This window comes from Grus americana, chromosome 1 (genome assembly GCF_028858705.1).
Source record: "Grus americana isolate bGruAme1 chromosome 1, bGruAme1.mat, whole genome shotgun sequence".
Lineage (NCBI taxonomy): Eukaryota > Metazoa > Chordata > Aves > Gruiformes > Gruidae > Grus > Grus americana.
Genome location: NC_072852.1, coordinates 201638134 through 201663048, shown reverse-complemented (window position 1 = coordinate 201663048; position 24915 = coordinate 201638134). Strand labels below are relative to the sequence as shown.

General features: G+C 40.1%; 2 protein-coding genes across 9 annotated transcripts in view; one reads left to right on the top strand and one right to left on the bottom strand.

The window, feature by feature from the left end:
* Positions 1 to 206: 206 nt before the first annotated feature.
* LOC129198880 (protein NPAT) lies at positions 207 to 24232 on the bottom strand. Of its 3 annotated transcripts, XM_054808530.1 has the most exons (19): positions 24101 to 24226; positions 22576 to 22689; positions 20685 to 20803; positions 19008 to 19068; positions 18589 to 18661; positions 18063 to 18103; positions 16777 to 17007; positions 16194 to 16278; positions 14919 to 15051; positions 14340 to 14431; positions 14169 to 14256; positions 11668 to 11764; positions 11023 to 11154; positions 8555 to 10246; positions 7977 to 8092; positions 7775 to 7883; positions 6705 to 6762; positions 3719 to 4871; positions 208 to 2255 (listed from the first exon to the last, which is right to left on the bottom strand). In XM_054808530.1, the coding sequence occupies exons 4-19, from the start codon at positions 19018 to 19020 to the stop codon at positions 2178 to 2180; spliced, it is 4191 nt and encodes a 1396-aa protein (XP_054664505.1). In that variant the 5' UTR covers positions 19021 to 19068; positions 20685 to 20803; positions 22576 to 22689; positions 24101 to 24226; the 3' UTR covers positions 208 to 2177. The 3 variants fall into 3 exon arrangements, with proteins under 3 accessions (XP_054664498.1, XP_054664505.1, XP_054664492.1); XM_054808523.1 differs by lacking the exon at positions 22576 to 22689 and having other exon boundaries at positions 207 to 2255; positions 16194 to 16275; positions 24101 to 24232; XM_054808517.1 differs by lacking the exon at positions 22576 to 22689 and having other exon boundaries at positions 24101 to 24232.
* The window catches only part of ATM (ATM serine/threonine kinase), a 77342-nt gene continuing 76593 nt past the window's right edge, over positions 24167 to 24915 (top strand). For 3 of the 6 annotated variants that reach the window (XR_008574546.1, XR_008574545.1, XM_054808475.1), the window contains exon 1: positions 24463 to 24633. The gene's annotated coding sequence lies outside the window, so the exon portion shown is untranslated. Of the gene's footprint in view, positions 24634 to 24915 lie in introns of all 6 variants that reach the window. The other 3 variants (XM_054808492.1, XM_054808484.1, XM_054808503.1) reach the window with 3 other exon arrangements.

Genomic DNA, 24915 nt, shown 5'->3' with positions numbered 1-24915 from the left:
GTTGCTGCTTCTTCACTGGGAGCTGCCTGAGACCCGGCTGTGCTCTAGAGTTCACGGTTCAGTCTTGAGGAATATGGGGTTACAGGGCTCCTACTGCCAGTGTGGGGCCACAGGACAGACAATACTCACCTGGAATGAATCTTGTTCAAGACTTCAGTGAGAAGCTGATGCAATTTTTTCAGCAGGCTTTTTCCCAGAGGGCAAAAATTGGCTTTTTCACCAGTATGAAGCCTGTTCCCACCTCACCCTTTTCACAAGGGATAAACATCAAACACTGCAGTTTCTTAGCTGGGATTCAGGACACCTGCTTTCTTATTTTGAAGTTAGTTTCAACAGGAAGTCATCTTTACCTGCTGGCTGTCCTTACATTTTCCTCCGTAAAGCAGGGGGAATTAGTACTTTGGCTGGGCTGCAGTGGGATCTGTTGCTTTCTGGGAAGGAATGGACTTGTAGAGGTAGCAAATCAACAGTGGGGTTTAAACGCTATGTGCTAAGAAAATGAACACCTCTTCTTCTAAAAGTTATTCGCCATATAACAGCAGCTTGGAACTGAAGATGCTTTGTCTTTTGAAAGTGTAAGCGACCTGATAATTCACATCTTTAGTACTACCACATCACCTGAATTGAAAGACTACAGTGGATATTGGTTGTCCCACAAGAGAGCTGCACTAGGTCTCAAATAAATAGCAAATCCATCTGAAAACATCACAGATCAACTGTCAGAATACTACGAAGCAGAAAATGTCACGTGTACCAGAGAGACAATTGGTTTTGCCACTCTGGAACTGCTGCTCTTAGCACTTAGTGTTTAATACTGAACGCTTGATCTTAAAAAAGGACTGATCAGCATGACTCTTCTGTACAATAGCCACAAAGCTGCTCAGTGGACTTACAAAATATTAAGCAAGACAACTTTTTAATAAAACAAAAATATTTATTCAAGCTGTAAATGCTATGCAGTATTTAGTCATTGGATGGGTTTAATATAAACATCTACTGCATAATATTGGTTCCTTAGGAATCCTTGTATACTATCTGAGACATTGCCCTGTTGCTGTACAGATCTCTTACAAGAAAATTTGCATTTTTTTTAAGACCTCAACAATTTGAGAACAAAGGAGGAAATACCAGTAGAGAAAACCCTGTGGTACTGGAGCAAGGCTTAGTGTGGTAATTTTCACTCATGCTAATTATTACTAAAATGTAGGCTGAGCTCCTGCACCTGTTTTGAAGAGATTTTGTGTAATAGCTATGATAAATTCTACGTTAAACAGAAAGATCAGATGCAAAGTTTTCTGTGTCTGGCTAAAAGCATTAAGTGATATTAACAAACGCTTTCTCAACAGTGCAATTGAAGTTAAAAGAATTGACTTTCGCAACAGAACATGCTGAAATTCTCTGTCTGGCTATTGCTACAGTTTAAGTATCGATACCAGGGTGTGAATATGGGGGTTAACCCACACCAGAGTACATTGTTTGCAAACAGCCTTTGCATCCAAATGGCATCCTGTGCAGCAAATACTGTGAAGAGATGAGGCCTATCCAAATTAAAGTTCTTATCTGAATGACCGTTGGGAAAAGCTTCATTAGATGAGAAATACCTTTGGAGGTTTTGATGGCCTTGTGTTTAGTTACTGGTATTTTTGTTAGCTCATTCAAAGCCTTACAACATAGGTGTGACAGGAGAGAAGACAGCATTAGTACAAGCCAGTAACATCTGAAGATGAAGTCCCTTTCGGATTCAATAAGATGATGGGAGGTGGCCAAGTCAGCTGCCCATGTCTTAGGGCAGTGAACGACAACCACCGCCTTCATGTTCACCACCTTTTCACCAATTGGCTGAGCGGTTCAGACAGGTAAGTAGAGAATGCAGCAGAACACAGACAACGTGGTGTACCAGAAAACATACAACTTTTCTTACATTACATTTATACAAATTTACAGTTTTGCAAATTAAATGGCTCTATAATTACGCAAGTGCTTTTTCAAAAATAAACATATACCAACTCAATGATATTTACACTTAGCAACCTGCTTCAGAAACAGCATGATTTTGCTATAAAGTGAAACTTCAGTGCACTGAAAGTGCAACTCTTTAGAACTAAGTTCTCTTCCCATGCAAAACCTCAGCATAACACCACCTAGATTTAGGCAATCACACTTGAACTTCTTTTTTTTCATTCATCATAATGCAATGACAACAAGAACTTGTCCACATCCATTCCTGCTGGAAAAGAATTTGGTAGCTTCTTTTTCTGTAGGAGAGGAAAAGAACAGTTTTGTTAAATACCAAGTACCTGGGGAGACTGAGGAGTCTGTAACCATTCCTTTCTTCCTCATCCTTCCATCTACCTTGGAGGCGTAACTGCACAAAGCTCACCCAGAAATCAAGACAGGGAAATGCAGGTACATTCTGGGTACCCCCAGTACAAACAGCATGGTTATGGGACAAGCCAAGCTCTTGGCTTCGGCAGCTGCCCACCCAGACTTCAGCCAGGCTCAGCCTCTCCACTCTTCTCACATACACAGTACAAGTCAGTGAATGTTTTTCAGTCACAGTATTTCAGGAGTATGCTATAAACTAAGTATGGTGAATTATGAAGTCATACTGTGTCTCCTTTTTGATTATGTACATACACCGTTTCATGTCTCACACCTTTGCTATTTGCCATTACACTCCCAAATCAAAAGCATGGTGCTGCAGACTACATAGACTGGGAATACACAAAATGTGGATTCCTGGTCCTGATAGTAAGCAAGGATGCAAGAATAGCTTGAATTCTGGTAAGGCCTAGTTTCAGTTTGGCCTAATTCCCACATTCCACTTAGAAACTTAGTCTGAAGTTAGAATTTAGAAATTCGTTCGTATTTTAAGAGAAATAATTTGATTTTCATAGGTATATGCAGAGAGTTAGTAGAAGTTACTTGTATGTATCCTGGGGTGCATTAAGAGGAGCATGGCCAGCAAGTTGAGGGAGGTTCTCCTCCCCCTCTATTCTGCCCTGGTGAGGCCACATCTGGAGTTCTGTGTCCAGTTCTGGGCTCCCCAGTTCAAGAAAGACAGGGAACTACTGGAGAGAGTCCAGTGGAGGGCTATGGGATGATGAGGGGACTGGAGCATCTCTCTTGTAAGGAAAGGCTGAGAGAGCTGGGTCTGTTTAGTCTGGAGAAGAGAACACTCAGAGGGGATCCGATCAACGCTTATAAATATCTGAAGGGTGGATGTCTAGAGGAAGGGGCCAGACTCTTCTCAGTGGTGCCCAGTGACAGGCAATGGGCACAAACTGGAACACAGGAATTCTGTCTGAAAATGAGGAAAAACTTCTTTACTGTGAGGGTGACAGAGCACTGGAACAGGCTGCCCAGAGTGGCTGTGGAGTCTCCTTCTCTGGAGATACTCAAAACCCGCCTGGCCGTGATCCTGTGCAACCTGCTGTAGGCGATCCTGCTGTAGCAGGGCGGTTGGACTAGATGATCTCCAGAGGTCCCTTCCAACCCCTACCATCCTGTGTTTCTGTGATTTAAAGACTATACTATTCTTAAGAAAACCATTAGTTCAGAGCAGGCTCAAGAGGCAAAGTTAGTAAAACTGACAAATACAAATAGGATGTCGGGGATTTGGAGTAGCACCTCTGAACCATCCCATTATAAATAATATATATACAGATGTCTAATATATATTTAGATTTTAAAATTAAAAATAAGTGCCTGTACTTGCCTTTATTTTCTTCTTTTTTGATGGTGTTGGAGAGCTTTGAAGGTCTTTTCTATTTGCAGAACGAGAATTTCTCTCACCCTCATTCAAGTCCTCCAGTTTCCTTTTCTTTACTGTGCTCCTTAAAGATCTGAACTGTTGAGTATTGTCCTTCAGGGGGGTTGCAGTGGTAGTCCTTGCAATAGCTGCCCGCGATAGTATCATCAGCGTGTGTGCTGCCATACTGACACTATTTTCGCTACCCGTCTCGCTAGCTGGGCTGCAGGCAGGCAAGTCCGGCGTGGCAGGGGGTACCATTATTCTAGGGGTTGTGCTATCCTCATTGAAGCGCCGACAGGTCGGTGTCCGTACGCTATCTGTAGTATCATCTGTATGCCTGTCCCCAACTCCAGATGGTGTACGGGGTACTGGCAATTCTCCGTTTTCAGCTGGTTTACTCGGGCTATGCCACTGAATGTCTTGCAACATTTCCACACATTGTTTAGTGAACGGACTTGACAGGCAAAGACCTTGGTTGGAAACCTTAGCTGGTTCTCGCTTTGGCTCCTTCGAAGCCAAAGAAACGGACACAGAAGATTTGCCGTTCCCACTTGACAGTGACCCTTGCTTTTTGTTCAGCTCTTGCACTGAAGCAACTGTCTTCTCATTCCATAAGCTGACACTTTGCTGGCCATTTGAGAGTTTGGCAGTGTCCTGGTTCTTCTGTTTCTCATCAGTATCCCTTTGTAATTCGTTTTCTTTATTTGCTGTAGTCTTGTGGAAGGGATCTGATGGAAGCCCTGCAGTTGCCACCTTCCGCTCAGGCTGCGGTTCCTTTGCAGATGTGCTTCTGTTGCTACCAACTTCCGGCTTACACAGAATTCTAGGCAACGTTTTATCTTTCTCTCTCTTTGCTACCTGTGCCTTAGCAGAGGATGATGCAGAGTCAACAGCAAATAAAGTATTTTCATTTCTTTCTTTTTGGGATAAACTCTTAGTAGTCTGAATTTGGGTGTTTCCTCCTGGAGCAGGTAGGACGTTATCAAAGCAAAGCACTCTTCTGTGACTTTCAGTTTGTCTTGAATTTGAGCTAGTGCTCTCTACTGGTGCAACAGGTAAGTTCTCCTCCACTTTCCTTCCTAGTTCTGCACTGATAAGCTTGTCTGAATTTCCAGTCCTGAAAATGAGATGAAAACACTTCAGCAACATACCTGATCTTACAAGCCAACAAAAAGGAAACTATTTGCTGTATCTTCCAGTGGAAGAAGTAGAGGCATCAAGTAAAACTAGCATCAGGTTCAAAACAAATCAAGGTTTGGACACTGCATGTAATTAGGCCTGGGAACTTTTTTACCCTGGGATATTTGTGGATGCTGATAGTTTACTTGAGTTCAAAAAGAAACTACACGCATTCAGGACAGGACAGTCCATCCCAGAATACCTGTTGTGGCCCTGGAAGTCCTTGGAACTGACACTGCTAAGAGGCTGCCAGAATATTCTGGGCAATATTATCGTGCACGTGCCTTGTACTCTCCCCTATGCATTTGCTGTAGGTGACGGGACACAGAGCAAGACAAAAAGCTTTCAGTGGGCACCTGAACAAGAACATACAAACTCCCTACAACTTGGTCTCCACCTGACAACCAGCCTCATTAGTGTGAAAAAGCCACCACTGCACTACAGCGATGTCAAAAGAAAAATGCTTCTGTCAGCTCATACCACTGTTATGTCTGTGCCCTCTGGCTTATGCTGCATTTCCAAGAGAAACTTCTGCATAGTCATCTCTGCTAGTAAGACTCTTCCCATGCAGATGAGCCATTACGGTTTGTAAGTCAAATTAACTTTGGGATGTGGTAACTTTGTTACCTTTGGGATGGTAAAGGTATGGGTGGTAAGGAAGGTATGGGTTTACGTGCGTGAAATTTGAGATGACACAGAAGGTAAAGAGTAGAAATGAGAAATTACATCTCTTTACAGGGAACAATTTGCTCTCTTTGCTATGCAAAACATATGTCTGGAGATCGATTAAAATTAGCAGAAAGTTGAATTATCAAAGTGATATTATCCAAAATCTTGCTTCTGTGGCTTTCTAAAAATCACTGATTTTAGCATGCATGTATACTGTATACCCTGGTATATATTTTTTTCTTAGTAAGTTGACTTTATTGTTCCTGTTTTCCTCCACTTTTCCAACTTTTTAACTGAGTTCTGAATAGGTAGATTATTTTTTTAAAGTATGTTTTATTTTTACAATAAAAGAATGTTTCACCTCTAATATTTAAACTGAACTTCTCGTCTCCTCCTACACTCTTTTGCTCATTCCAACATCCTTTTGTTTCTAAAGCCCATTAATGATAAGGAGAGTTACTACTGAAACCTCGCTGCCTTCTCTCTCACTTGCCCAACAGAAAACTAGTACCTATCCCAATCAGCAATTAAGTTATATCCATCAATAGCAAGTCAGCATGCTGCTCTCCTCACCATCTTTGATTTTTCACTTTATAAATGACCATGCAGTGTTCTATTCTGCACAGCTGAAACACAGATGCAGAACCCAACCTAACAAGCTCTACTGGATTTGGGCCAGAGAGTGGTAAAGGCAATGAGGCTATACTACAAAACCATGGGTACCACTCAGCTGAAAAGGGGAAGGGAAAAAAAAGTTAAAAATTAGGGTTTTAGTCATTAAAATCTCCTGGTAAATGTAACAGACAATTTCTCTGAGCTTGGACTCTACTCAAACAATTTTTATTTGACAATTGAGACAGGAAAGATAAACACATAAGCCATACAAAATTAACGTAAGAACAGTAACAGCAAAATTCTAGCGCAGGCCACACCAGTACTAGCACCCATCTGTATCAATACTCCTGGCAAACAGAGAGGAGGAAATAAAGGGAGTATTGCTTATGCCATTGTTAAAAAAAGCTGCTCTCCTCTCCACTAATACTGCACAAAGACATTCATGGCAGGAAAAAGAAAGCAAGATTGAATACCTAGCACTACTGACCTTTGTGTTCGAGAATTTGTATGGTTCAAAGGCTCGACTACACTTGGTACCAGTTTTCCTGGAACAACAGATGAAGTATTAATAAACTACAGCATTCCAAGTAAATCATCTCACAGTTAGTACAATGACATTCCACCTGACAGAGAATCAATAAAGAAAAACCCAGCAACAAAACTCTGCCATTTTTTCGTAATTTTAAAGTTTACAGAAGTATAAACAAGAAGCTTGCTGCCTACACTTAGATAATACGTAGGCAAGACAACACCAACTATGCTGGATTTAGAAATGCACAGCAGGGATTTCCAAGTAGAAGGGAAATAACCACAGGGAACTCTCAGTTACCCATCAGCAAACCAGAATTCAAACTACACAATCCTAGCTTTTTTCTTAATTTGCAACTTCAATCTATTTTCATGTGTAAGCCTACTCTAAAGTACAAGTTGTCCTTATAACTCAATTTATTTTATATTTTCAATTATTTTTCTTTACCCCCTCCCAACACTGAGAAATGAATGTAACTCCAGTCTTGTTTCAATTTCCTATTTAAAGAAGCAAGGTCTCAATGAAATGAATATACAGAAGTATATATCTGAAACAGCAAAGAGAAAACAGCAGAGTACATTTTTTGTATACATATGCAACACTTCTATTAAATATTTTCTTTAATATTTAATATATGTTTAGAATTGCTGACTCTTCTAACAACTTCTTTGTTACCATGTGGCTTGGTTTCAATGGCAGCAGTGAACTGTGCTTACAAGCAACGACATGAAAAATAATCAGAAATATAAAGAGAAGTAAACTTTTAAACCTGCATCAGAGCCTTGAAACATTAAATTTTGGAAATAAGCTTGATCCCAAATCTGGAATTATTTCGTATGTTGGGAGTTCTTCTTTGTAAAGTAAGCACACACAGTTACTAACTGCAGGTACAGGCCTCTCTCAAAGCCATCCCAGCAGTTACCTGGCAGAGGAGCATCATTATTTATAAAACTTTATTACTCAGAACTGACCTGTCTTTAGAACCCCCATTTTTACCTCTGCCCTTCTCAAGAACGCAAGGTGGCTACCTGTATTAGTCTTGTTTCTTGCTCCAGGAATCTTTTGTGATTTGGGAGGGATGGGAAGTTTTGGGACACTTCTGTTGCACACTGGATTAGCCACAGGCATATGTAGAACCTTGAAAGAATCAAAATATGCCATTACAATCTACCAAAAGACTCCTTATTGCTTCAGCTTTAATTTTGAAAAGCTTCATTTGTGATATGCTACCTGACGGGCAGGTGCTGAGAACGTATTTCCATTTTGTCCTACTACTGAGAGAGGTATCATTCCCACCATTCCTTGCAAAACAGGTTGCACCGGAGATGCAATTATAATGGCAGAACCTAAAAAAATACCAAAGTGTTAAAACTGTACAGAAACTAAAAATACTTCACTGGAAAGAAAAGATTCAAGCCAGGATTTCTTGAAATTATGCATGGTCAAACCTATAGCAAGAAAAGCTCTTGCTCTTTAGAAAAACCTCACAGTTGTTACTATGGATTATTACTAGACAACAGGGTAAGTACCAGAGCTATTTTTCATTTATATCAAATTCTTTAGTTAAAGCCTGTTTTCCCTTTTTAGAAATGGTTCAAAATTGAAGTATGACAACCCAGGTCAATGACTCTTCATAGTTTTTATTTCATTTTTAATAGCAACTAATATGCTCAAAAAATACATAACTCCTGGCTAATTTCAAGGGGCAGATAGAGCAGTGTTAAAAAATTGTTTAAAGCACTTAAAAAAAGGAATAAAAGCACCACACAAACACCACATTTTCAGTCGTTTTCAAATAATGAGATTACCTTGTGGGAAGTTTGGGGAGACAGTCTGGTTTGCCGCAAATGCGTTGCTGGATCTAGGAGGAGTCCGTAACTGTTGCACAGCTGGAGCTTGGGCAGGAAGCGGTACAGAATTGCCAGGCAATACAACTACATTTGATGGCGTTACAGCTGTGCCCAAGGTAGCTGGATCAGTCACGCAGGTGGCTATATAAAGGTTGTTTGAATTTCCAAAAGCTGTGCTTGTTGCTGGCATCAGCTGTATAAATCCCCCTTCCTTGGAAAGATTATTCGTACCTGCAACTGAAAAAACAGTGCAGTCTTCGTTCTGAGTGTTAACTGAGGTGACCACAGGATCCTTAGGTCTAAGCACAAGAAGATTCTGCTCTGCTAAAGCTGAATCCACATTTTTTTCTGTGTCTTCTGAAGTTAGACATCTGGACAGTCCTGCAGTTTTGGTTGGGGATTTAGCTGGAGAAGACAGTATTATAGTCGGCAAATTTTCTCCTGTGATGCTGGACACAGCATTATTTAACTCCGTGTCTGATGAAATAAATGGATCATCACTGATGATGATCTTGAGGGACATTATATTAGAAGGATCAACATCCCCTGGCTGACTACTAGAAGATACACTGCTTATAGTTTTGGCCTCAGTACCTGACTCATCTGTTGAGGATGCAGTTTCTGGGAGAGGAGAGTGGCCTATTTCAGATGTAGTAAGATTATTTTCAGTGGATACCACAGAAATTTCTGTGCATGCATCATCACCAGAAGAGAAATATATATTATCAGCATCTACTTTTGTAGAAGATGAAGGTTCTTGCATATCCCCTTGTGTTCCCTCTGAGTTTGACAATCCTGAAGGGAGATTAAAATCTTTCTTACAAGGCTTATCAAGTGTATGCTGATCATTTGAATAGGGTTTGTTAGAAGTATCAACAACTTCAAGCTGCAACTCCGTTTTGTCAAGATGCGAAATCTTCACTGCAGATCTTGCGGCACAGTCTGACTGTGTACTCTGTTCCTGATGGCTAGAATGGTGGCTAGAGTTCTCCTGTAAAATAACAGGTAAGGCAGTTGTATCATTTGGTACAGACTGTTCTTTTCCTGCATCTCCTGATGGGCTAGAAATCGATGAATTGTTTTTTCTCAGCAGTGTGCTGTGGCCAGGGCTCCCGTCAGAAGGGCTTTCAGTAAGTGTTTTTTCAGATAGTGATGTGTCTGGTGATAAGTGACACTTATTTCCAGAATGTGTTTTGTTTTCGCTGGCTGTAGTACATTCTGCCAATGAAATCAAAGAAATCTGCGGACTACCAGAATGAACATACTCTAAATTAGAACTACTTTGAGCACTATGACTTAGGGGGCCTTTTTCAATTTCCATAGCTCTTTCATTTTCAGATACTAATGCAGATGACTCTTTTTTATCATGAGAATCTCCACAGTGTTCATTACATTCACTATCAGAACTCTGTCTCTTATGTTCAGTCAAACCAGGCACAGAGTCAAAAGCAATTTCAAGCTCTCCAATATGTTCAGGGGTAACGGTTTTAAGTACTTCGGTCTGCTTCCTTGGTCTACAATTTCCATGCAACTGTTCATTGGTTGTATTTTTCTTAGCTGTATCATCATCATTAATGCTGGTCTTCAAGGCACACGATGCTTCTCCTAACGGAAAACCTTTACAGGATAGTGATTCTCTAGAATTATCACCTGTAAAACAGAGAATGAGTTCCATAATTATTAGAACGGATGATCCTTTTACAGCATTTTAGAAGCAACTTATCTGTTCACATGAAACTAAGTGGGAATAATGCTACCCATCCTTACTTTCAAGCTGAGTGCAAAGTATATAAAACGTATGGTTATGTACACTAGGCAATCTGGCAAATGAGTTTGTACATAAATAAGCGTACACATAATAAGCAAATGGTTCAAGTCACTAAATCAGATTTCCAGAAGCACAAAAAACATCTCAGCGTAAAGACCTCTTGGCTCTATTTTTCATACACTTTCACTAAATATCTGCTACTGACGGACTATTGTTAAGAATGGGGTAGACAGACTAAACATACCTTTTCTCTGGAGTAAGACTCTTTTTGTGTATTAATTAACCAATACATTACAGAATAGAGAGAAAAGATTCACGTGGTTAGATTTAAAATATTATCTTTATGTGTTTCACAATGAATACTGCAAAGTATCTCTTGTTTTCAATGAGAAAACAGATTTGCAGATATTCTGGTTTCATTTAGGAGCTTATCAAGTACAACTTGTAAGTACACTGACAGACTGCTGCTAAATTTAGTAGACTGAAACTTTCTAACAAAGTAGGTGTATCCATATGTTCATGCAATGTAAATGTCAGATTGGATATTACCACTGAAAACAGAAAGACTTTGAAATATACAAATTACCTGAAAATATTATCACAATGAGAAGTGAACAGACTAGAAGAGATCTTAAAGAAAAAAAAAACAACAACCTACATCTACTAGTTTCTTCTGTTCCTAAAGAACTCTCAAGTGTTTCCAGGTTATCCTCACCCACCAGGATTGCATTTTCTACTCCACTCTGACCAGAAATACCAGCAGGTAAGTTCTTGTTTACCTTGCTCTTTCCTATTTTCAAAATAAAGCATGAAGAATGATTAAATATGTAATTTTACACACAAAGTGATTATTACATTTTAAATGAAATGGAGATTTCAAATTCAAGAAATGCCATCCTAAACTTAAAGAACTATTTGTCTATATTCATTACAAATCCAGAAATAGCATAAAAACATCCTTATATTTTATGAGTCTAATCAGACAAATAGAAAAAAATCACAGCAGCACAGAAAAACAAGTATGAACTATCATCCTTTAAATCAGAAGAGTCTAAAATAACAGTAATAAATCACTGAGCCAGCACAAAACCAGAATTTCAGCCACAAAATGCTGTACTTTCTTGTCACGTAAAAATGTATATAAAAATCTAATTCTGAATTGATGGACACAGGTGCCATAGAGTCCATTTCTCTTGCAAAAGAGACCCGCTGAATTACCTTTGCTTCTTCAAGCAATGCTTAGGAAAACTCATCATTCATGATGCTTTATAGTAACAGTACAATTGAGTATAATATACCCTACCATAATCAAACAAGTCAAAGAGTGCCTGAAAAGCTGGATCTGATTCTGTCTGTTCTAGAATGTCCTGTATAGCCTCTTCTGACATATGAATTTCACCCTGAGAAAAGACAAAATACACAGAACTGTTAGAAAGTTGCCTTCATAACTTAAAAGAAAAATAGACAAGAATTTTTTGTTCTTTTCAGATTGTTTTTAGTTCTATTACTTCTGGTCAGCACAGAAACATAGAGACTAATGCCAGAAACGTTTCTGCCACAAATTTAGTGTCTGTTAAAAAATATTAGTGATTTAAGTTTAAGAAATAAAGTTCCCCAAACACCTTTGTCACACATTACACCCTGCACATGCATCCTGGAGTATTCTCCACATAATGAGCAACATCATTTAAGAAGGACTAAATCTTGGGCTACACTGGAAGCTCATGCAGGTGGTACGAATGCCGTGAGCCTGCACTAGCCAACCACTGGTAAAAAAATGACCAAATTAACCCCAATTTCTTGATTTTGGATATATCTAGAATCACAGAACAGTAGGGGTTGGAAAGGACCTCTGGAGACCATCTAGTCCAACCGCCCTGCTACAGCAGGATCGCCTACAGCAGGTTGCACAGGATCACGGCCAGGCGGGTTTTGAGTATCTCCAGAGAAGGAGACTCCACAGCCACTCTGGGCAGCCTGTTCCAGTGCTCTGTCACCCTCACAGTAAAGAAGTTTTTCCTCATTCTCAGACAGAATTCCTGTGTTCCAGTTTGTGCCCGTTGCCCCTCATCCTGTCACTGGGCACCACTGAGAAGAGTCTGGCCCCATCCTCTAGACATCCACCCTTTAGATATTTATAAGCATTGATCAGATCCCCTCTGAGTGTTCTCTTCTCCAGACTAAACAGACCCAGCTCTCTCAGCCTTTCCTTACAAGAGAGATGCTCCAGTCCAGTAGTTCCCTGTCTTTCTTGAACTGGGGAGCCCAGAACTGGACACAGAACTCCAGATGTGGCCTCACCAGGGCAGAGTAGAGGGGGAGGAGAACCTCCCTCGACCTGTTGGCCATGCTCTTCTTAATGCACCCCAGGATACCATTGGCCGCCTTGGCCACAAGGGCACACTGCTGGCTCATGGAGAGCTTCTTGTCCACCAGGACTCCCAGGTCCTTCTCAGCGCTGCTTCCCAGCAGGTCAACCCCTAACTTGTACTGATGCAGTAGACAATGCTAAGTAAAGCGAAGTTTTATTTCATTTACCCATTACATGTTCTATAATATAACTTCCAATTGCTTTTCTGTGGAAGGCAGGTGGAAGGCACAGCTGCACAGAACACTATTCTCATGTTCCTGTTTCAAGCTGACCCTTTTGGTAGCAGCCCCAGAAGAAAATGAGTGTGGCACTCAGTACCAATTCAAGTGTTCAAATACAAAGTTTCTCCTGACTTCCTGGAGATCCTCTAAGCACTCTACAACTTTTGATATAGTGGTTGTAAGGGTGCATATTCCATGTGATATGCTTATTTTGTCTCAGCTACTTTAACTAAATTAAGAAGCTGCTTTGATTTTGTTCTGCTCAGAAAATGGAATACATTTTTCAGTTCCATATTTTGACAAAAATTGACCTAAAAAAAATCACCAAGTGACCAAAAAATAGGTTTTAAAACCAGACACCTCTACTTTTTAAACAGGTAACTCATGAGGGCTGTGAAGATTATAATTTCCTCATTAAGAGCGCTTTAGAACTCTGTGATTGCCAGCTCGAGGGCTGTAGGAGAATGAAGGGAAAACACTAGAAGTATACTTTGTAGAAGCAGAATGTACATTTCCTCCAAAAGCAAGAAAATACTGTATTTGAAGAAAAAGCACCCTTAGTTAGGCTCCAAAGACAATTTCTCTTGCTATACTAGACAATCCATGTTTATCTTACAGCAAATCAGAAAATCAGATCAGACTGAACATGTTTGGAGATTACAAGATCTTTTAAATTCCTTTTTCTTTCACAAGGCTATTGATCAGATCCCCAGTCAGAAGCTGGCACCCAATTACTGGTACCAAAGACCCAGTGACAAGCAGGCAGCTGGTGACTGTGGGACAGTGTACATCCATCTCAGTCTGAGGGTAACATTAACTGCCAGAAGTGGTGCTGCTCCCTTGGTATTTGACCCTGCTGCATGCTTATGATGCCTGGTACAGCCACTGGGAATGAATTCAGAGTGCTAAACTGCCTCAAAATTAACCCCAGCAAAATACTAGTATCTTGTCAGTTCAGGTCCTCAGCCTGCCCACCACCATACAAGATAAGAGTTAATGCCTTTGCAAGGGAAGTTGTAGAACTGCCCCTGGGTAGAAGCTAGCCATTGGATAGGCTTAGCTGTATTGTAAAACAAATAAATAAAAAGAAAGCAGAAAGGGGAGAGCAATCTCAGATATCAGACACAAGAGAGAGGTTCAGCATAGTTCCCATAATGATCATCCTCATGTGTCTGGTCTTCAAAAAACGTAAACAGGGCAATTCACACCTACCTGAAGTCCAAGGATTTCATCAATTGAAGTCTCCTGTTCCATGGGACCACTGTCTGTCTGTTTAGGGGCCTGAGCAACATTGCCATCACTGGAACACATCAGTCGTTAGTTCAGAACTCAAAAATAAATCAAATAAGAATATGTATGAAGTTTAGAGGTTCCTTTTATTACCTGCCCAGGATTTTGTTAATGTTCTCAGCAAGCTTCTCCTGAAGAGATTTGTTGCTCAAGATTTTTTCTCTGGCATTTTCAATAACCAATTGCTGGAAAACAGAGTTTTAAAGTGGTCAGGTTTCTATTTTTATCATCACTAGAAAAGCAGCATGAATTTCCAACTTAATGGCAAAAAAAAAAAAATTCAACACAGAGGACACTTTATAAGAGAGAGCGCGCCAATCTGTGGCTGCACAACATTACTATGCAAATCATACTAAAACATTCCTGTACTACCTCTCTCCTGAAGTACAAGGTTTATTGTGCTTTCTGGTTTCCATTCTCTAAAAAATTACTGTATTCTGGCAGCTTACATGTGTCTTAGCAAAGCCAATAGATCGAGGAAAAAAAACCCTCTACATAGCCATGGCATCCTCACTAGTTTAGTACACAGAAGAGCTAGTTCAAATACAGCACAATAAATTTGTTTTCTAAAGTTCATTTCTATAATACCCAAGACCAACATATAAAAGACTAGCTCTCCTTAGTCTGAATTTGTTTCTTAAATGTAAATACCTTCCATAACTATATACTCACTGGGAAGTTACCATCTATGAATTCTTCAAGTGGTTCACTTTCTTTTTCTATTATTACTTCATCAGGGTCTTGAGAACTTCTAGTTGCTGAAAGAGGTCCAGATGTTGCAATGCTTTTCCTCTTCTGAGATTCACTGAAACATTCCAGGAAATTCATGACGTATTTTGTGAGAACATAGCAAACAATAGACCTAATGGTCAGTAAACCAAGTATTTCTCTTCCTTCTCAGCAAATGAAAGATTCTAATCAACAGAAGATTAACTACACACTGGAAATAAAAAAATAAAAGCTGGTACCTCTTTCATTATGTCATACGCATATATTGTGCCTGACTTCATAGAAGTTACAAACAAATATATAGACTGTGGGTAAACAGCACAGTGGCAAACTGAATTCCATACCCACTATTCAGTATTTCCCCCCCCCGCAGTACACGTTCCTTTAACCAGTGGTGCAGGTTCTAATTAACTGCCACTCAAGAAAAAGATCTAAGCATCACCGCTGAAAATAAAGATCTCTTAAGGAGCAGCTGTTGTCAAAGAAGCAAACGAATGTTAGGTTGCATATGAATTTAGATGATGAATAGGTAATGTAATGCTTTTATAGAAAATTGCAGTGCAGGCTCTTCTGAAACCATCAAGCAGCAGCGGCACAAAAATCTCTTGTATACAAAAAACTCATGCATGAATAGAGAGGACTTGGAAAAGGTATAAATGAGTAAGGATCTGGAAAAACAATAAGCAAAACCACCAACTGGGATTTAGTCAGGGACAAAGACAACAAACGGGACACAAAGAGACCAGTCAACTCATTAAAAACAAAAGGACATTGGAATCAAAGAAAAAAAATGCAAAACTAGTTCAAGAACAGTTGTTCACGCCACTTTTAGTGAAAATTTTTGCTGACAAAATTTACTGAGGCGACTAGTTTTTCCAAGTTAAAACCAGACAAAATGCACATTTATATCAATATTGAGAATTTTCATAATTGGTATGGATATTTTGGAAGGAATACTAAATCTCAGGCTCCAAGATTATTTGCCTATGTCTAATACAGGAATAATGTGAAGACCGGCTATATGCAATAAAGAAGCATAAGTAGCCTCCTATCAGCCTAATGTTAAGTTCTTTCACTTTCCTTTGTAAAACATCACACACTGGCCGCTCTCAGTGGATCTTAAATGTGAAACACTCCACCTTCCAAGAAAATTTACACTAGAGGATAGAACACTGCATAATCTTTAAATGATCTTAAAAAAAAACTACCCATGTTTACCTTTTTCGTCTTCCTGGAGAAAGCAAGTTTGAATGAAACTTTCGTTCTTGTGATGCTGGAACTTGAATGTGTATGAGATCTCCTGCTTTATAAAGGAAAAAAAAAAAAGATCGTGATGCTAGTACGTTTTCTGGTGACATTGTTAAAGCACTACAGAAATGTACATATTACTATTATGTTCTAATCAATTCCTGGGAATTCAGACAAAATAATTTTGTATTATCACGAAAAGGAGAACCATTCATTTTAAATATATTCCAAGAAAAACATCCACTTCATGTGGACCATCCCTATCTGGTAAAACAAGCGTTCTGGATGAGAATGAGAACACAGGATAGAATGACAAATTAATGCACTTCTGATCTCTGAACTCACATAAGCAAGCAAGTATGCAAGAGCCATTTCTTTTGGGGGGGCTCCTTTTATTTTAATCACCTGAACCAGTTTGGAGAGCTAGGAGAAAAAAGCATGAATTTTCTGAAACTTTTTTGGTGGAAGATGATTAGCCCTGATTTTAGAAACCTTCCATCTATATCCATAGATATTTCACAGAAAAAGAGGTTTAAAAAAGCATGCAACTTACTGCTGATCTTGTTTTCTTGGGTTTGTGACTGATGTACAAACAATGTATTCAGCCTTGCCTGTGACATGCTTTGATTTATTGTTGGCCTGTGCAAAACTTGAGGAGATACAACAGAAGAGGAATTCTGTGGCCCTGACTGATGGGCTACCGACAACAATCCTGAGTTCGCAGCAGCTGATTGCTGAAGCATTCTCTGTCTTTTCATTTCTACAATTCCACTTCTTGTACGTGCTGGAGATAATAAAGACAAGATGAAAATGTACGTTAAAGGAATTTAAAAAGTTTGCTGATTTTTCAAGACCTAATTAAGGATGCACCATTTAAACTTTTTTGTGCTTCAACAACTAATTCATGAGACTTAAAAAGTAAGCAACACCCATCTTTGTCCTCTGTGTTACAGTTTTGAGCCCAAATAATTCAAGAAGTACAGCCAACTTACATAGACATTGTAACCATACTTGCTGCTTAAATATTTGCAGGAATAAATCATATCAAAATAATATTTCATTACATAATACCACTCATATAATTGACCATAAATGAAATAGCTAAACTAATCTAAGTCTGCATTTATTTATCAGACTAAATCTGAAAATTTAAACAGCAGAACACCACCTGATTCAGTGAAACTCAGATCCAAGAACAATTACTACCTGTATTTCACACTCTTTTCTCACACAGGTTACTCAGTAGAAGTACTACTACAGAAAGAAAAATTTAAGTAAAATAACCTTCCTTTTTTGAGAATTCATTTGGCAGGTTTCTTAATGAAAGAAACAATTCTAGATAGAACAAGTATCTTTTCATATTTTGCTTAGCTATATGCTTGTATGCATAAAAAATAATTGTTTCAAGATTGTAATACATTTTTATATTCCCCTTCTACAGAAATGAAACTGCACCATAATTAGACTGGTTATGTTTTCAGTTCCTCTGTGAACCACAAATTAAGTCAACAACTTCAGGACTGAAACAGCAGTTTTTAAACCTTTTAACTGTGTAAACTTCTAAAAAGTTTTCAGCAGAGAAGAAAATGATATATAGAGAATGTAAGCCCCTTGCAAAAAGCTCAGCTTTTCTTATTTTCCTTTCTTGATCATTACAGTAATCCACAGACTGCACTGAAGACAACAGACATGCTGAAAAACACACTGCAGAAGAGATCTGAAAACATTTTAAGAGTAAAGATGTGTTACCGATTGCTGCAGCATTCCCCCACTTTTTGCCAAAACAGATAATTTGAACATAAAGCCTATTGACCCCATGGAATTGGCTCAGTTACTTACTCCTTTGATTAGCAGAAAATCCTGTGGAATTCTGCATGCTCCTAAAACATAAAGCAGGTGACATAAATACAAAGAGCACAATGGAAACACTCAGCTACACAGTGCAACGGTATCTACCGTATGGTTAATGCCAGTCTGGTCCCAATCACACGTTATTTCAGAAAGCTTCAATCTACTGATTCTTATTTTTATTTTTTCAAACAATGGTCACAGATCCTTCACATGAAGCTTACTGTTGTATTTTTGATCAAGTAACCACAATGGTGTCGGATTCCAAATGAGTTATAGTATACTGTTTATTACAGAACGGCCATATACTCACACTAAAGCCCTCCTTATCTGCCTGTCCTGCCTTAAAATCTTGAAATGTCTACTTGATAATCAATTCTCACATACCTATCTTTTTCACCATCTCTTGGAGGCAAGAGAGCAAAACCATTCTCATACAATGACAAGGGGAGCTGATCAACACAGGGACTCACTCGTAGAGTGAAATTTCACCTTCTTGATTTCAAACCTATATTACCTGATCTGAGAAAGTGTATAGTCTAATTTTTTCCACAGAGATGACATCATCGCTGGAACTTCATTTGTTGTTTCTAAAATAAACGATTAAAAAAATTTAGATGCCTAAACCAGATACATGTTGAGAAAACGTAGAATCACAAACAAAATAATTATTATGGAGTGTTTCAGACAAATTTTCATCATGAATGTCTTTGCCTCAGTTTCTTTAGTCTCCTAAAACTGAGAACTGTATCAATCATGAGTGTGTGTTCATATCAAAGTTCTTAAATTAGGAGTTAGGGCTCTGTAATTAACAGAATATTAAGAAGGCAACTAGACACCTAAAGTTAGATGATGTCTGAAACACGACATCTTCCTCAAGGAGTTCACAACAAATAAATACGAAAAATAAAATAAAATCTCATTCTGAAGGCTTACCTTTTGTTTTCATGGCTACATATTCATTAAGAATAGTTGTCAAGTTTTTTCCACACAGGGACTGGAAAAAAAAATACTGATTTAGAATCTTCACTAATAAGTCATACTTCATCTGCTGTATCACATTATATTTAAGCAGTTCTTTAGAAGACTACACCATGCTGACCCTCCAACACAAGGAACTGTACTTTATGCTGCTGGTGCTGAGTTGTCTCAGACTAGGCAGACAGCAATCTATGGAACAAAATGCCATTATGTATACAAAATCTGAAGGGCTTGATCTCATTGCACAACACCAGTATAGCAGTTAGAGCGGCATCATTTCCACTCACCTGTGTTATTATGGAAAAAAACCCACAAAAATAAGATGATGAAGAGCTGTAACAGAGTAATGAGTATGTATCATCCTGGAATGCAACATGCATTAAGATGCAAACATGAAGAGAACTTCTGTCTAAAGTAAAATTCTTAACAGTCATACAGAATTAACTTTCATATCATATTTACTTGTTCTTTTAGGTGAAACAAAGAGAATTAAGATTTTAAGGTCACCACTATCATTTGTTGTACTGTCATGTTTGTTAGTGGGAACTCTACAGGCTATGACACGTACAGCCCTTTATTGCAAGTATTTTGAGTTGCAGTGAGAAATTTTTCTTAGATGCTACCATATCATAACTTTTCTACAAAAAACAGGAAAAATGTTTATACAGAGAAAAGGATGATAATTAAAAACTTTAAGAATCTGGATAATCTATTTACATTTCTTTCTAATTTTTTTCTGGCTATAGCTTGGTTCTCAATTCCCTACCCCTAAAGTACAGATGACTAAACACTCATAAATGAAATAAGTTGAATTGAATACATGCATCAAGACCTTGCATCTCAGAAAAGATTTTCACAAAAATCTTTTGTGCACAAAATCCCAGACCATATAATTAACTGATATATTAGAAGAATGAAATGGAAAACAGGAAGAAGATGCACATATAAACATTAAAAGGTTGATACATAGCAATATCTAAACCCTATAATTTGCATACTATATTAAAAAATCCCATTTCATATATGTTAAAAATGCAAAGTATCTAATTATCTGTAGCTATATGCACATATCTACATATACAGCTACACATTGTATTTATGCACACCCAAAATTCCACATTTCACCTGGGACGAAGCAGATGATACCAATCAAAGAGGAAGCTGAACTGAAACACAGTTTTTGTCAACAAAATTTGGTAGCCTTAGATAAAGCTGAGGTACATTACCTAAATATTTAACAGGTACTTGAAATGGAACATTACTGGCTGCTGTGTCTAAGATTAGGAAAGCAATCTCCAATAAATTGCAAGAGTAGCCCTGAAATCAATAAAACCCTCACAACACCTTTCCATAAACCAACCCAAAGCTATAAAGCAGTCTAAAACATAATATGCTGAAATGAATTTGCATATTTTATACTTAAATGTTTCTTAGTAAGATTAAATATTAGAAACCAAATAACTGCTAATACTACAGGATGCAAAACAAAATAAATTCCAAAAACCAGAGGGGACGATCTAACTAAACATTTTAAGCAGCATTTGAGAAGTAATTGCTACACTGAGAAATCTCAATTTCCTTTTCCATGGATACAAGACAATTTAACTTTCTGCTTTGCAAATACGAACTCACCAGCAAGCAGGCTGGAATAAACCCATCCTCTGTACAGTGCTCTGCGTATTCTTTCAAATCTGAGCTTTCCAAAATAAATTCACGGCAGGTAGCTAGAAGTTTTTCCTGTTGTAAATACCCTGCAACAAATCGGATAGAAAATTTTGCTATTTCATTCATTACTTCTGCTCAATAGGTATCAAAGCATTACCATAACCAGCTGCATACAATGTTGAAATAATCAAGCGAAGATTTGTATGTTAAAGGAAAGTGAAGTTATTTTGAAAGAACATATATCTTGCAAAATATTTCTTTAATAGTTAAAACCAGAAAGAGTATAAAATATTATTGATATTATACTGTATATACAAACTATTCAAGACTGGAAGTGAGGCAATATGAACAATTTCTGATTGATCTTTAGGACAGACAGTACTGTACAGACAAGAAAAAAATGTTCTTGGCTCAAGAGGCTGACAAACTAACTCTCACATGGGCTGAACAACCCAATTTGATAATTAAATGGAATTCTACAATACTTTGTTAATAAAATGTATTATGTAACAATTACTCTCCAGGCATTTTCCTGTTTCAAAACAGGTAAAACCTGTGCAGCTGTTACAACAGTGCATAAGATTTATTTTAAAAATTGGCATTGTACAAAAATTAATAACAGAAAAAGGTTTTTTTCCTCACATTCACTGTAATTTTCATTTTGAATAGATGTACTAGCTGCAACTTGTGCTCTGCACACACCCCAAGGCTCATCAGTTACCTTAACAGGGCATATACTGAAAAAGTTTACTTTTCCAAAATTCCATTCCTCAGCAAATACGTTCAGCTTTAATCAATCTTTTTAAGCCCTGCTTTAATCTTCAAATACTCTAAACATTAAAAGATAGAAATAGACCAATATGAACGAATGATTCTAGAACAAAGAACCACAAAGGAAAATGTCTCTTTCTTGCTTCTAGCAGAACTGAACACGCAATGTTTTAAAGGAAGGATAAAATATGTGTCTAACTACACAATGCAAGATATATACACATTAGCGTATCTTTTTCAATGAATCCCCCAAATGGTCCACCTCAGTTCAGGAATGCCTATAGAAAAATGCAGCCTTTAAGTTTGCATGAAGACAAGTATCTTTCAGCAGATCCGAATACAGCTAGAAAAAACAGATCATATTTCAGACACATAAGCCCTTGGTCAGGTCTTCAAAAATAAGCAAACTTGAAAGTTCAACACAGTTTGGGAATAACCACTGTGAGTTTAATACATCGTGATGTATGAGCTGGCCTATCCAACAGAAAACACTACTGGTATCTGTGGAAAGGAAAGAGATGTCCTATTTAACTTTTAAAATGCATTTTGCTAGAAAACTCTCAAGCCACAAATTGCTGGAAGCTGAAAGCATGTTTTGGGGAAACACAATTATATGCCAGTCTCATTCCTACCCACTATACCATCCACTATTGGCCAGGATGGAAGGTGAGGTATTAGGCTAGATGGAGCTTTGATCTGTGCTCATATGGCTGTTCTTAAAAAAAATTCATCTGGACATTTATGTAAAAAGTTGCAATTTTTCTTTCTTGAACCTACTACTACAGTATTGCAAGGGATGACCAAATGCTTGCATACAGGCACATTTGGCACATACACCAATTTCCTGCAAAATAAGGCATTCCAAAGTTTAAAAATGCCTGAATCAAGATCTTCTGTGCAATTGAACTGAACTGCTTGTGCACATGCTGTACGATGACATAACAGTACCCAATCTTTAATGTCACCAAATCCAAATGAAAGGCACAAAAGGTACAGAACCTTCTGAACTTGGAATGATTCAATATTTTGTTCTATCTTAAGAAATGTAAAAAAACACGTCTAATTCATAGTACGCATTCACTCTTACATTAGTTAGAAGAAGATAGATTTTCTTATGTATTTTTCTGTGGGTGAACTCATCATTTTAGTTTTGCTCCTTAAACCAATATTCATCAACCTTCTCAGCACCAGAAAGACTTATCTAGAGAGGGACAAAAAAAAAAAAAAAGAAAAGATGGAAGAAGAGCTGCACTGGGAAGCATCTCAGAATTTGGGCGGAGAAACAGGCTTCATGGAAGAGGAATCCCTATCAGAACACAGAAATAGCTACGAGGAACATCCTGTTCTACAACCTTAGGTTGCTCAGTTTTCTAGACACGATGCACGCCCCATGTCTCAGCAGACACAAGATAGGATGGATCATCCTTAGTACATGTGATGTTGCCAAGATTGTATACTACGTCTGCAAGTCTCTGGTAACCACGTGAGATAAGCTTTCTACCCAGAAACTTGTAACTTAACCATTTTTTTATAGAAAAGTACAGTGAGAGATCTCCCTTGAATGATTTTCAATCTTCCCTTACAACGCATGGAGTTTCTAAAAATCCTCTATTACTTCACAACAATAAAAACATTGCATCTCTTACTAGCCTTCTCAAGACAGTGACAACAAACATTTTGGGTACTATTTAAAAATTGTGTTGGAGGAACACTGAAGAAAAGATTCATTCCTAATGGCTTTGGATTCAAAAGAATTGTGGACAACTGAAAACAGAATCTCACAATGCAAGCTGCCAGGAAATCTTGGCAACCTGTGCCAACAGGTGTTTATGTGTGAGACTTAAATACGTGGGTCATTTTTTTATTACCATCTATTTATTTTTATCTTTGGAAGTATCCAAATAATCTGAAACATAAAGTCATTTAAAAATACAATGTCTGCTGCCAACGTCCTGAACACACTTTGTGCTTTCCACAGGCACTGAGCAAACCTGAACTCTCAATGCATCCTCACAGGCGACAGAACCAGGGAAGGAATGAAAAACCAGGTGAATCTTAACCTACCCTCCTCTGGTACGTTGGATCACCCTTCTATTCCTCCTGTAATTAGACACTTTATTAAACGCCATTCACCAGGCATCTGTCTGTAGGTGGACATGGGCTTCCCCACATTTACTTGAACTCGTGGAGAACCCGAGCTCAAGGCACGGCCGGGGAGCAGCACAGCCCGGCCCGCACGGCCTGGCGGCCCCCCCTGCGCCCGCGGGGGCTCCTGAGGCCCGAAAGTCCGTCAAGATCGAGCTGCGTTTGATTCCCGCTAGAGACCGAGCCAGAGGGGCGCGGGGGGCCACAGCCCGGAGACCGCCGGGCCCGGGGCTACGCCTCGGCGGCAGAGGCGGTAACAACCCCAGCCCAGGGGCGACGAGCGCGACGCAGTCGAGGATCAAGGGCGCAACCGCTTCATTCTCCTGCCGCGCCGAAGGCGCTGCCGGCGGCTGACAGTCCCCAGCAGAGAGCCCCTAGCGCGGCCACCGCCTCCCCCCGCCCCGGGAGTCCGCGCCGCGCCTCAGGGGCGAGCGGCGACCCCGCCCCGCCCTCCCTGGCTCACTCACCCAGCACCAGCCGGGCCACGTCGGACGGCAGCAGCATGGCCCGAGGCGGCAAGGGGAACGGGGGAGGACGGAGGGAGGCAGCGGGACACAGCTCCTGGAGGCACAGCACAGCCGCCCCGCCACCGAGGCGAAGGCGCGGAAACTCCGCCAGCCAGCGCCGCGCCCGGCCCCTTCCGCCGGAATCCGCCGCTGCTGCGCATCCGCTTCCAGGTCCGCCCGTCCGCAGCCGCTGCTGCACGTGCGCGCCGTTCCGCCCCGCGCCGCAGGGAGGAGGGGGTGGGCACGTACTGCAGCCGCGGCCGGCCCTTCTCCCCGGCCAGTTCCCGGTGCCCGGCTCCCGCTACGCCGCTCGGAGGTGGGCCCGCTCCTGCCTTCCTCTTCCGATCCTCACTGGGCCGCGGGGGCGACGCGGCCGTCCCCCGCCCGAGGCTCCGTGGCCCTGAGGGGCTGCTCGGCCTTCCCCTGCCCGGCTCGAGTCCTGGTGGGCGGGTGGTGAGCCCAGCCCTTAGCCCCGCTGCCTGGGGGCAGCTGAGGTGAGGGACCCGGGCTCGGCGGGGCGGGCGCGCCGCTGTGGCGGCGGCGTGGGCGGGCGGCGGCCCTGACTGCAGGCCCCTGAGGCGCTTCACGCGTACTGTGAGGTGGCCTCCCGGGGGTGTCGGGGAGCCGGAGCTCGTCGTGTAGGAGCGGCTGGATGGCGCCCGTTAGTTGTAATTGCTCTGTACGCATGTGTGGGAGCACCTCTGCAGCTGCTTAGTAAACGCCTCTCCGTGATTTTTTTTTTTTTGGGGGGGGGGGGGGTGTTCGTTCCTTGCTTT